The following is a 13,512-nucleotide window of genomic DNA, read 5'->3' on the forward strand; positions in this document are numbered from 1 at the left end:
CTGAGTAGCTTCTGTTGGGTCAACCTTCCACAGTTAGCAGTGATAAATTCTGGACAAGTATAAAAAGCACTGAAGGCACTGGAGAGTGACCACTTAGAAGAAGGAAATGACACTGAGTGAGTTTCCTGTTTTTTACAGCTCTAGGCTGAGAGAAACTCCCATCTATGGGGCAGCCAAAACTTGAAGAAAAGCTTTCTGTTTCATTTTCCTGAAGAAGACAAAATTCAAGTAACCACCACAGATAGAAAGTGAGTGGAACATCTCAGGAAGAAGACAGCCAGATAGAGGAAGCCCCAAATTCTGATTATAAACTCTGCCAGATTTTTATCTGATACCTGAACTACAAGTGTGCAGGATAGATTCCAAGCAGCACAGTTAAGAATAAAGGAATTGAACTGGGATTTCAAGTGCTATCCATGCATAGGAGACAGTCTTGGATTTGAGTCTAACCAAGTTAATTGTTTCCAAAAAACGATGCTTTTCAGAGGAATATAACAGAATCCAGACTCTCTAAAACATGTCATTCACAATGTCCAGGACACAATCCAAAGTACCTAAATATATGGAGGAACAGAAAAAATATAACTCATACTCGAGAGCAAAAAGCAAAACTCAAAAAGCAGTTGACAGGGACAGTTCCTCCCTCAGATGACCTAGATGCTGAATTCATCAGACTAAGATTCTATAATATGCTCAAGGATGTGAAGGAAAATACAGTTGGATAAATAAATAGAAAATCTCAAGAGAAATAGAAACTATTTTTTAAAAAAACAGAAATTCTAGAATTAAAAAATACAATATTTAAAATTAAAAAGTCATTAGTTGGGCTTTACAGCAGATTGGAGATGAAACAAGAAAGAGTCAATGAACTGAAAGGCAAATCAATAGAAATTATCCAATCTGAAGGACAGACAGATTGGGGGAAAGATTATAATAAAACAAACAGAGTCTCAGGGCCTAATTATGTGTGACTGGAATCCCCAAAGAAGAAGAGGGAAAACTGAAGTTGGAAAAAATATTTGAAGAAATAATGACCTAATTTTCAAATTTTGATGAAAGGCATAAATTTACAGTTTCATGAAGCTCAGTAACCCCAAGCAGGATACATATAAAGAAAACCTCACCTAGCTTCATCATAGTCAAAGTGCTTAAAACAAAAAGAAAATTTTGAAAGTCAAGAAAAATTGCACATACATAAAGAAACGTTGACTCAAATGATCACTCACTTAGAAATAACGGAGGCCACAGACATGGAAACAATAAGATGTTGAAAGAAAAATGTTGTCAACTGTGAAATCTATATTCCAGTGAAAATATTCTTAAAGAATGATTAAGAAATAAAAACATTTTAAGATAAAAGAAAACTGAGTGTTAGTTACCAGCAGACTTACACTACAAGAAATGCTAAGAAAATTCTACAGATTGAAAGGAAATAAAATCAGTTGGATTTCAGCTCTTCTGAAAGGAATGAAGAACGTGAGAAATAGTAAATATGTGGGTAAATATAATTTAATTTTTTAAGAATAAATATGACTGTGCAAAGCAAAAATTGTAATGTGAGTCTCATATATGTAGATATAATATATAATAAGCTATATAGGATATATAAAAACTATAGTAACTATAGCATAAAGGGCAGAGGTAAGTGGACCTATATGGCTGCAAAGTTCTTACATTTTACATCAAGTGGTGTGATATTAAATATTACATAGACTATGAAAAGTTAAGGATATATATTATAATCCCTAGAGCAGTGGTTCTCAAACTTTTGGTCTCAAGACCCCATTATGCTCCAAAGAATTACTGAGGACCCCAAAGAGCTTTTGTTTATGTAGATGACATCTACTGATACAAATACATACACACACCATATTAGAAATAAAAATTGAGAAATTCTGAAACATTCATTTATTCATTTTAAGAAAGAATAATAAATCCATTATATGTTAACATAAGTAATATGTTTTTTGAAAAACATACTTTCTAAAACAAAAAAATAGAAGATTGACATTGTCTTAGTTTGCAAATCTCTTTAATGTCTGACTTAATAGAAGACACCTGGATTTTCATGTCTGCTTCTGCATTCAATCTGTTGTGATATATTGTTTAGGTTGAAGTATATGAAGAAAATCCATCCTCACACATATATGTAGTTGGAGAATGGAGGAGAATTTTAATAGCCTTTTCAGATAATTGTGGATATGCTTCTTTAATACTACACCAACTCTGAAGTGGAGGTTTCTTAAAGGTTAGTTGCCATGTGGAATCTAAAACAATATTAGTGAACTTTTTGTACTCTCCAGTGGTCTATCTTGCACTTTGAATGATTTTGTAACATCAGGCATTGATCATTTGGAAATGAGTGGTCACAGATCTTCACAATGTTGATACATTTCATTAGACAATATCCAAAATCACATTTGTTAATATCACTACCGATCTCATCAGAAAAGTCTTTAAGTTTTGGGGAGCTGTCAGTCTTACCATGAATATAAGTGCTTATAAGTTTTCAGAAATTCTCATTTTCACTTGAAAATTCATATTTCATCATTGGCAGTAAGTATTCAGGTGTTTTCTTTGAAGTGACAGGCTCATTTCATTTATTTTTGAAAAAATATATGCCCAGTAACCAAGTCCAAATAACCATTGTTTGTCTGCCTTAGTTGTCTATCAAGTAAAAAGTTGTGTTCCGTGAAAAAAAGTGGCTAGTTCAGCTCACGAGTCGGACGGTCACATAAGTCTTTTCCTCAAGACAGCCACTGTCCTTGAGTGTGCAGCAGAGTCACTGCAAGTGCACATCTCCTCTTATCTCACAGAATATTCAGCAGACTCATACTCTAGGGGCGATATTACAAATATTTTCACTGCTTCATTGAGGATATTCTTAAGTGAAACTGACTTCCGTTTTTAACTGGGAGAGCATCGTAGTGAAGAATACGGTACAATTTAGTGCCACTGCCTTGATTTGTGCTAAGGCCCAGCAGTTTTGCCCACCATTGCTTTTGCACCATTAGTGAAAATATCAACACAGTTAGCCTAGGATAAGCAGTCATAAAAGGTTTCAGCACTTTGAATATTTCAATATGACTTGTGTTTCTTCTCAAGCATTGACATAAAAGAATATCTTCTTGGATGATTAATTGGTGCTGACACCAGATGAACACAAACAAAATTAGTTCTGCTACATCAGACTTATTCATTTGTAAGGCAAAAAATATAAGTAAGTAGAAGAGATATTAAATCACTCTTTGTATTTTCAGTTAAATCTTTAAATCAGTGAATTTCTGTAGTATTAGAAAAATTGCAATGCCATAATTTTTTATGGACTTTCTATCCAGCAGAGTCAACTGTATAAGTCTTTACTGTTCTCTCAGTTATTGTATGTGCTTTACCAGCCAATGAAATATAATAACTTAGCCTGTAAAATGCTTGAATGGCTTTTTCATTTCTAGTTTGGAAAGTTATAAACACAATCTTTGGTATTTAAATTGCTCATTTCACTTGTATTTAAAAGTTCAATTCCTTTTGCTTTAAACTCCTTTTGAGATTGGTCTCAAAAGATGCTGCAGCTTAACTTCGACCATAATACTATTCAAAAATGTCCTGTCAAACAAGACACAATAAGGTAGATTATTAACATTTATAAGGCCTATTGAAAGATAGTTTTTATTATGTTTCACTTGATAAAACAAAACAAGAAATCAGTTTCACCCAGTTCCTTTGAGATAGATTCTCTTCTTTGAGTCAGAGAATTCTGACACTTTCATCTTTCTCAGTACCTTAGAGGTAAACAGGGAAGCTTTGTGTTGAGAAAGATATTTTTTATTGTGGTAAAATATACATAACATAAAGTTTTATCATTTTAACCATATTTAAGTGTACAGTTCGGTGGCATTAAGTACCTTCCCATTATTGTGCAACCATCACCGCCATCCATCTCCAGAACATTTTCATCATCCCATAGTGAAACTCTGTACCCATTAAACAATAACCCCCAGTCCTAAGCTAATAATCCATTCTTAAATTTAAAAAGTTATAATTTTTTTCATTTGAGAGTAAAATATGTTTAATTTCTAAAATAAATTTAATATAAAATTTTAGAATTTGTTTTTGAAGAAAATTCTTAAATATTATAAAACAAATCTATAAGGTGTACTTATTCTTGTTGTTTCCATGTAGGTACAAGGAAAATTTTAAGATTTCAGAATAACTATTTATTGAATGATAAGGAGGTTTCAGCAACTATAGCAGGTATAACCAAAGAAAACTTAGCAAGAACCCAGTAAAAGTATGGAGAGCAAGTTGAGTTAATTTCTCAAAGTGCACATATTTACACCCTAATTGTGTTATATCAGGAATTCTAGAAAACACAAGAATACACATGCACACAGTGTTAACATCATCACATATCATGTGGCCTCTGAAAAACTCTGCTGTACATTCAAAAGAGAATGAGAGCATAATGGACAAATAATGTCTTAGTATTTGTTTTTAATCATTTTGCTTTAAGGTCTCTAGACCACATTTTAAGCACTGCATCCCTAGAGCAACCACTTAAGGCAAAAAACAAAACAAAACCCAGAAAAGTATAGTTAAAAATAAATTAATTAAATAAATTAAAATGGAATTCTAAAACATATTCAGTTAACCCAAATAACACAGGAAATGATGAATAGAAGAACAACAAACAGCACAACTAACAAAACACAAAAGACACAAAGAGAAAATAAATAGTAAAATGTAAGATCTTAATCCACACATATCACTAATTATATTGAATGTTAATGGACTAAACACTCAGTTAAAAGGTAGAGACTGTCAAAATGGATATCTTAAAAAACAAGACCCATCTATATGCTGGCTTCCAGAATACATTTTAAATATAAAGACAGATATAAGTTGAAAATAAATAGATGGAAACTAATAAACATAAGAAGGCACTTTAATATTGGATAAAATAGACTTCAAGACAAAGAGTATTGCCAGATATGAAAAGGTACCTTTCATCAGGAAGCAAAGAATATTACTAAATATAAAGCAGTACATTTCATCAGGAAGACATAAAAATCATAAATATATACATGACACCAAAATAGTAAAACATAAAGGGGAAAAAAGACTTACCAAATAGTAAGAAATAAAGGGAAAAAGTCTCCACAATCAGAGTTGGATGTTTTAATGCCCCATCCTCAGCAACTGATAAAACAAGAAATCAGTAGACATAGAAAATCTGAACACTATCAACACCCTTGAGCTAACTGACTTCCAATAACTGGAGAATACACATTTCTTTCAATTGAACATGGAAATGGTCACCAAAATAAACCATACAATGGACCATAAGACAAGAATCCATACATTCAAAAGAACTGGAATCAGAGAATGTTCTCTGGCCACAATGCAATTTAATATCAATAACAATATGATATCTTTAAAAAATCCAAATATTTGGAAATTATACAACATACTTCTAAATAATCCATGGGAGAAAGAAGATATCACAAGGAAAATTGGAAAGCATTTAAAACTGAAAGATAATGAAATAAATATACCAAAATTTGTGGGATGCAGCTAAAATAGTGCTTGAGAAAAATACAGCTTTAAATACTATATTAGAAAAGAAGAAAGACATAAAATCAGAGACCTAAGTTTCCACCACAGAAACTATAAGGGAAAACTATGAAAAAGTTAAAAAATTTAAAAAAGAAAAAATAAGCCCAAAGTAAGGCGAAGGACTGAAGTAACAAAGAATAGAAATCTATGAAAGAGAAAAGAAACAATAGGGAAATTAAAGCCAAAAGTTAATTCTTTGTATAGATCAGCAAATTTGATGAACAGAAAAAAGCAGAGTGAAAACAAATTGCCAATACTGTGAATGAAAGAAAGAATATAGACATTAAAAGGAAAATGAAGGAATATTATGAACAACTCTTTTTGGGCAAGTTTGACAACTTAGACGAAATGGACAAATTTCTTTAAAAATACAACTTGAAATTGATACAAGAGAAAATACAAAATCCAAATAGCCCTATGTTTATTAAAGAAGTTGAATTTATCAAAAATTTCCCTCAAAGAAAACTCCAGGCTCAGATGGTTTCACTGGTTAATTCTATCAAATATTTAAAGAAGAAATAACACCAATGTTAAACAAACCGTTTTGAAAATAAAGGAGGAACACTTCCTGACATGTTTTACGAGGACAGCATTACTCTGATAAAACTTGACAAAGATACTGCAGAACAAAAGTTACAAACAAGTATCCCTTATCCTTAGAGAGCGAATCTAAGCAACATAAAAAAAGGATAATACATCATGACCAAGAAGAGTTTATCCCAGGAATGTAACATTGGTTTAACATTTGAAAATCAATCAATGTATTTCACTACATTATGAGATGAAGGAGAAAAACCCAATGATAGTTTCAATAGATGTAGAAAAAACATTTGACGAATTTCATCATCCTTCATGATTAAAAAACCACAAAATCTCAGCTAATAGGGAATAAAAGGAATGTTCCTCAATACGATAAAAGACATTAAAAAAACCTACAATCAGTATCATACTTAAAGCATTGAATGTTTTTACCCCTAAGATTGGGAACAAAGCAAGGATATCCACTCTCACCATTTCTATTCAATATTCCAGTAAAACAAGAAAAAGAAACAAAAGGTATAAATTGGAAATTAAGAAGTAAAACAGTCAAATTGCAGATAACGTGATTGTTTATGTAGAATATTTTAAGGAATCTACTAAACAACTACTAGAACTGATAAGTGAATTTAGCAAGTTCTCAGGATACAAGGTGAAAATAAAAAAATTATCTTGTATTTTTATATATACCAGGAGCAATCAATTAGAAAATGAGATTCAAAAAAACAACTCCATTTACAATAGCAGAAAAACCCAAAATCCTTAGGAATATATTTTCCAAAAAACAAGCAATACTCTATACTGAAAACTGCAAATTATTTCTGAGAGAAATTAAATAAGACCTAGATCAATGAAGATCATTGTTCATGGATTAAAAGATGCAGTATTGTTAAGATGGCAATTCTCCCCAAACTGATGTATAGTTTCAATGCAGTCTCAATCATAATTTTACCATGAAGTTTTTCAAAATAGAAATTGAGAAGTTGATTCTAAAATTTATGTGGAAGGGCCGGCCCCGTGGCTGAGTGGTTAAATTCGTGCGCTCCACTGCCGTGGCCCAGGATTTCACCGGTTGGAATCCTAGGCGCAGACATGGCACCGCTCATCAGACCATGCTGAGGTGGCATCCCACATGCCACAACTAGAAGGACTCACAACTAAGAATATACAACTGTGTACCAGGGGGCTTTAGGGAGAAAAAAGAAAAAAATAAAATCTTTGAAATTTATATGGAAATGTAAAAGACCTAAAATACTTAAAGTGGTGCTTTTCAATAGAACTTTCTGCAAAGATGAAAATGTTCTATTTCTGCACTGTTCATTATGGTAGCTAACCATATGTAACTTGAGCACTTGAAAGCTGGCTGGTGTGACAGAGGAACTGATCTTTTAATTTAATTTAATTTAAATGTAAATACTCACGTGACTAATGGCTGTTGTATTGAACAGCACGGAAAGTAACCCTGAAAAAGAAGGGAACTTACACTATATGACCTTGAAACGTTGTAAAAAGCTAACAATAATTAAGACAGTGTGCTACCAGCATAAAATAGACAAACATATCAATGGAACAGAACAGAGAGTCTAGAAATCAATCCACACTTATATCGTCTTTTGACTTTTGACAAAGATACTAAAGCAATCCAAAGGGGAAAGGGAATCTTTTTCACTAGAGGTGCTGGAACAACTGGATATCCATATGAAATAAAATGAACCTCTAACTCCATCTTATAGTATACAAACACAAAAATTCAAAATGGATCACAGACATAAATGAAAAAGTCTGTCTTCTAAAAGTAAACATGGAGAATATCTTTACAACTTGAGTATAAGTAAAGATTTCTAAGATAGGTCATAGAAAATAATCACAAAAGAATAAATTGATAACTAAATTAAAATTTAAAGTTTCTCATCCAAAGACAAGACTAAGAAAATGCAAAGGCAAGCCACAGACTTCAAGAAAATATTTTCAATACATATATCTGACAAGGGACTCATATACAGAGATCTCCTACAACTCAGTAATAAAAAAAGACAACACAATTTAGAAGTGGTCAAAGATATGAATAGATTCTTCACAAAGAAGATATACAAATGGCCAGTAAGCACAATATCATTAGTCATCAAGGAAATGCAAATTAAAACCAAAATGAGATACTACTACACATCTACCAGCTTGGTTAAAATTTAAAAAACTGATAACCCCAAATGTTGTCTAGTATGTGGAGCAACTGGAACTTTCATACTTTTTGGAAGTGTAAGATTGTACATCCATTTTAGAAAAAGATCTGGCAGTTTCTTACACAGCTGAACTTATGACCCAGCAATTCCACTCTTAGGTATTTACCCAAAAGAAGTGAAAGCATATGTCCACAAAAAGACTTGGATAAGAGTGTTCATAGAAACTGTCCATCAACTGAAAGAAGTGGATAAACAAGCTATCATACCAACAAGCTCATATAATGACACAGTGGAATTAGTGTGCTTAACTGCCCTGGTTGGCCTGGGACTGAGAGGTTTTAGGGGATGTGAATGTGGGACTTTCAGTGCTAAAACTAAGAAACGTGAGCAAACCAGGAGGAGCTGGTCACCCTAATTATCTACCTCAACAGTTATAAAGACCTAACTACTGATAACATCCAACAAGATGGATGAATCTCAAAACATTATGCTGAAGAAATGAAACCTACAAAAGAGTTCGTACTCTATGATTCTATTTATATGAAGTTCCAGAGTAGGCAGAACTAAGTTGTGGTAAAGACAAAAGCAGGAGAGTATTTGTGCCTGGGGGTCTGGCTGATGGGCAAGGGTGTGAGGGAACTTTCTGGAGAGATAGCAATGTTCTCTATTTTGGTAGAGATTTGGGTGTACACACTTGTCAAAACTCAATGAATGGGGAGCCGGCCATGGCATAGTGGTTAAGTTCGGCACACTCCATTTCAGAGGCCCAGGTTCATGGGTTCAGATCCTGGGCGCAGACCTACACCACTCATCAGCCATGCTGTGGCGGTGACCCACATACAAAATAGAGGAAGATTGGCACAGATGTTAGCTCAGGGTGAATCTTCCTCAGGAAAAAAAAAAACACTTCAGTGAATGGTAAGTTGAGGTTTCTGCATTCTAAAAATTCCTGTAAGCAAATATTGAACTGTGGTTAATGATTTGCATACTGAAGTATTAATAATGTGCATACTGGAGTGAGGTGTCACTCTTCTTGTCAAGTGTTGAATTTCTAAAAAAGTGGTAGGTAGATGTCAGAGATAGAGGAAGGGAGAACCATTCCTCAAGGATTGCTCCTGAGTGGAATTGTTTATGACAACTCTATTCATTTTAGGAAGATTTTCTTTAACTTTTTGACAATGCTTTCCTTGTTGCTGGATCCTTACTTTTTGTTTAGTAATCCTATATTCTGCAGGAAGACTCTTACTTTTTTTCTAAGTCAGTGGGCTTCTTTCATTGTTTTCTATATATAATTTGGATGCAATTTTATTTTATTAATTGCTTCTTTATTATTCTGTGCTCTTTTCTTAAGTTCTTATAATATTTACAAGCATAAGCAAAGTCTCTCCGTATTATGTCTTTTTAGCAGTCATTTTATTTCTCAAAGCAGTGACTCTAAACTTACTTATGGTTATTTTAAAGGATGGTAATGCTTACAGCATTCTAACCTTTCTTGATACCTAACTTTTCTTTAATAATATAGTACTTTTAAAATTGGAACTGGATTGGGTTTAGATTAGCTTTTTTATTAACAAGATTTATTTTTTGGATTCACAAAAATTAAAATGCACACTGTAGAAAATTTTAGCCTTGATTTTAAAAAATTTTAATCTTGCCAGGGTTTTATTTATTTTCACACATGCTTTTTGTTCTAGTAGTGGGTTAGCTCAGAGAAGGTATTCTGTTACTATCCCAACATCTTTCAAGATAACTTTCATCTTTTAGGTCTCTTTATTCTCATAGACCTCTTTCTTCTCATCTCTAAACTGTATTGTTCTTATGAGGAAGTCACTTATAATAATGGTTCTCAATCCTACCAAACCCAGTGCACCCTTCTAATAACAAACATTAATAACCTGTTTCTATCCTGAAATTAATAGGTTGTTTAACCTACACACATAACTTCAAAAATTCAATGTAATTGCCCTAGTTAATTTAAAGGAATTTAAAGAGGAAATAAAAGGAATGAATTAATAAATATTTCAATGTATAAGTTTTGGGGCATGATATAATAGTCAGATGCTTGTGTCTATAGACACTGTGAATGGGACAGCTACAAATGCAGACTATTACCGCTATGTTGCACTGGTGCCTTACGTACCACAGGAGTATTGCTGTCAGTTTCATGCTTTTCAGAAATATTCGACCATTCTTGATAAAGTTCTGAACAAAACGAAGGACAAATTTCCCTCAATTTACATGTTACGTGTGTTTCTGGGAATGTTGGCATCTATTTAAACTATGCAAACATAAACTTTGCTTATATGTAAAACATCTGGCCTAGATCATTATAAACAGGTTTTCATCTTCGTGAATGTCCAGGAGGACACTGGAAAGTTATGAAGGTCAAAGAAGTCTGTCATGTGAAGAACTCTCCTGTGAATTGCAGGTTATCTAGCATCCCTGGGCCTTGTGCACTAAACGCCATCCCCCTTAATCATTGTGACAGCCAAAACACAAACTTCCAAAACACCATATTGGGTGTTTTTTGAAAGGGCTATCTTTGGCAATTATGTTACTTCTCAGAATAATGTTTTTAAGGCATGAGATATATAGGATTGGAAAAGAAACCAATCGTATTGAACTACAGGCCCCTGGTTAAGAATCCTACAAAGGGTGATACCACACCCCTCTCCAGTACACACTCCGGTTGAGAACCACTAAGTCATCAGGGCTGTCTATGTTTGTGGAAATAGTAAGAGCCCTAGGATTAAAGTACTATGCACTTGAAAGTGCACTTGGGTGCCTACATTATTTTGTCATCAACAAACAGCATCAATAGAGGATTAACATCAGCTCTCTAATAGAATGAAGCAAATAGCATAGGAGCTGTATTTCTATTCTAATTTTCTGTCTTGTTGGAAATTAAGTGTATCAAATGGACTAATGCTTCTATTTCCCATTCTTTTCTCATAATGACTAAACTACCTCTCTGATTAATATCAATTAAATCTCAGTTCTTTTGTCAACTTGTTTATTTATATATTACTTAAGGGAGTAAGGTGACCTTGGCAGAACAAACTCTTCCTCCAGCTGCCATTGGGCAAATTGGCAAAGAACTTATCCATATTAACAGAGTAGTTTAAACACAAGTGGTTCTAGAGTAGGAACTAATCAAGAGTTTATTTCAAGAGTTTATTTCAAGACTAGGAAGCTAATCAAGAGTTTATTTCAACAGGTGCTCACTCTTTTCTAGGAGTGCATTGCAAGGATGACTATATTTTATGTGAATGAACAATTTGTCATGACAAATGTGCTGAGTCTCATGATGATTATTTTTCTTTCTTTTAGGGTATGTCTCTGTGCCAGACTGTCGTTGTAGGCTCTGTAGTCATTCTTCTCTACTCTTCAAGAGCATGTTATAATTTGGTGGTGGTCACCGTATCTCAGGATACATTAGAAAGTCCATTTAATTATGGCTGGGATAATCTTTCAGACAAGGCGAGTACCTACCATGTATTGCCAATCTAATAATATGATAATAAAGTTAGCCTTAACTAAGAGAACACTTTGTTTGACTTACAAACACTTTTATGGAATTTCTAGCTACTATCAGTAATCATACTTAAAGTTCTATGTTTAAAAATCCTTATTTACATGTGGCACTTAAATCATTCTTCAGAGAGAACTTCTTCCAAAGGAGTATTTTCTTTTCTTTTTGTAAATAATACTAATAGTGCCATAAACTTATTGGTCACAAACCTATTTTACTAATTTTTTAAAGGGTAGTGTTTAAATATCTCTACATAAGTTGAGTGCCTGTCATTAGCTAGTGAATATGGGTATGTCTTTAATTTGTTAGGATGAAATTAATTCTCTCCTTACCCAAGAACTACGTATAACCTAAATATTTGGTTAGTTTAGATGTCAGTCTTGATAACGGGAGGACATTCACAGTTCCTTGGGCATCCAGGTGTTTGCTGTAGTCATGCCCAGGACCCCAGCTGTGCATATTTAACCTCCCAGCATTCTCCACCCCCTTCCCAAAAGTGCAGTTTGACATAGCTGTATCTCTATTTATATTAATTTCGTACTGAACTTAGGCATCCTGGAATACCATTTTATCAGAATTTCAGTTAGCTAAGGAGAAGGAATTTTCACATGTGGGTCCATGTGGCAGATTCTCTTCACTGTCTCTCTCCCAACACCTAGTAGAATTGAAAGAAATTCAATATGGAGTTTAAGCCCTAAAGTGTATTTTTAAGTTACCAGCAGAGCCGAGCAACTTCTATGTTGCATTTCTTTATAGGTGTAACTCAGGGTAAGTGCTATTATTTTGCCTATGGAGCAGCTAGAACCAGTAGTCTCTTTAAAACTCTCTTCAAGGGCCGGCCCCGTGGCCGAGTGGTTAAGTTCGCGCTCTCCGCTTCGGTAGCCCAGGGTTTTGCCGGGTTGCATCCTGTGCGCGGACATAGCACCGCTCATCAAGCCATGCTGAGGCAGCGTCCCACGTAGCAAACCAAAAGAACCTACAACTGGAATATACAACTTTGTACTGGGGGGCTTTGGGGAGAAGAAGAAGGAAAAAAAAAAGAAGATTGGCAACAGATATTAGCTCAGGTGCCAATCAAAAAAAAAAACTCTCTTCCAACTATGGAGCCTAAAAATAAGATCTCTCCATATTATCCATATATTAAAAGTATTTTCATTAATTGATGCATTGAAAAAGTTAATAGCTTTTTATTCTACTTCACATCAAAGCATCTTTATGTCCTTCAAAGAATAAATATCATAAGAAACCAAAAAATACGGAAAATTAGTTTTGTATGCTTGTGGTTGATATGTTTTAACGTACCCTACCTGAAGCAAGTTAATTGTAGAGTGTGATTGCTTATACATAAAACAGATTTAAAAATTCTCTGCCTTTATTTACAGGCTCAAATAGAAGACATAAGCGGAGACGAGTACATAGTATTTGGTATGGTCCTCTTTCTGTGGGAACATGTGCCAGCATGGTCAGTGGTACTGTTTTTCCGGGCGCAGAGATTAAACCAGAATTTGGTATGATATCGTAATATCCCCTCATGCCTGTTCTCCTTATTTTTAAAAATAATGGAACACTTATATTGATTTTCTATTTTTGGCAAAGTTTAAGACTAAAAAGCATTATGGCTCCCAGCCTCCTTTCTTAGTTGGAAAGTAA

The 13,512-nt window shown here is 33.8% G+C and overlaps 1 protein-coding gene across 1 annotated transcript in view; it reads left to right on the forward strand.

The window, feature by feature from the left end:
• The window catches only part of GPR137C (G protein-coupled receptor 137C), a 75,976-nt gene that overhangs the window by 58,238 nt on the left and 4,226 nt on the right, over window positions 1-13,512 (forward strand). The window contains exons 4-5 of the mRNA XM_001489194.6: window positions 11,661-11,810; window positions 13,245-13,370. Coding sequence (XP_001489244.3) covers window positions 11,661-11,810; window positions 13,245-13,370 — 276 coding nt within the window. The remainder of the gene's footprint in view (window positions 1-11,660; window positions 11,811-13,244; window positions 13,371-13,512) is intronic.

The sequence above is a fragment of the Equus caballus genome, chromosome 24 (assembly GCF_041296265.1).
Source record: "Equus caballus isolate H_3958 breed thoroughbred chromosome 24, TB-T2T, whole genome shotgun sequence".
NCBI lineage: Eukaryota > Metazoa > Chordata > Mammalia > Perissodactyla > Equidae > Equus > Equus caballus.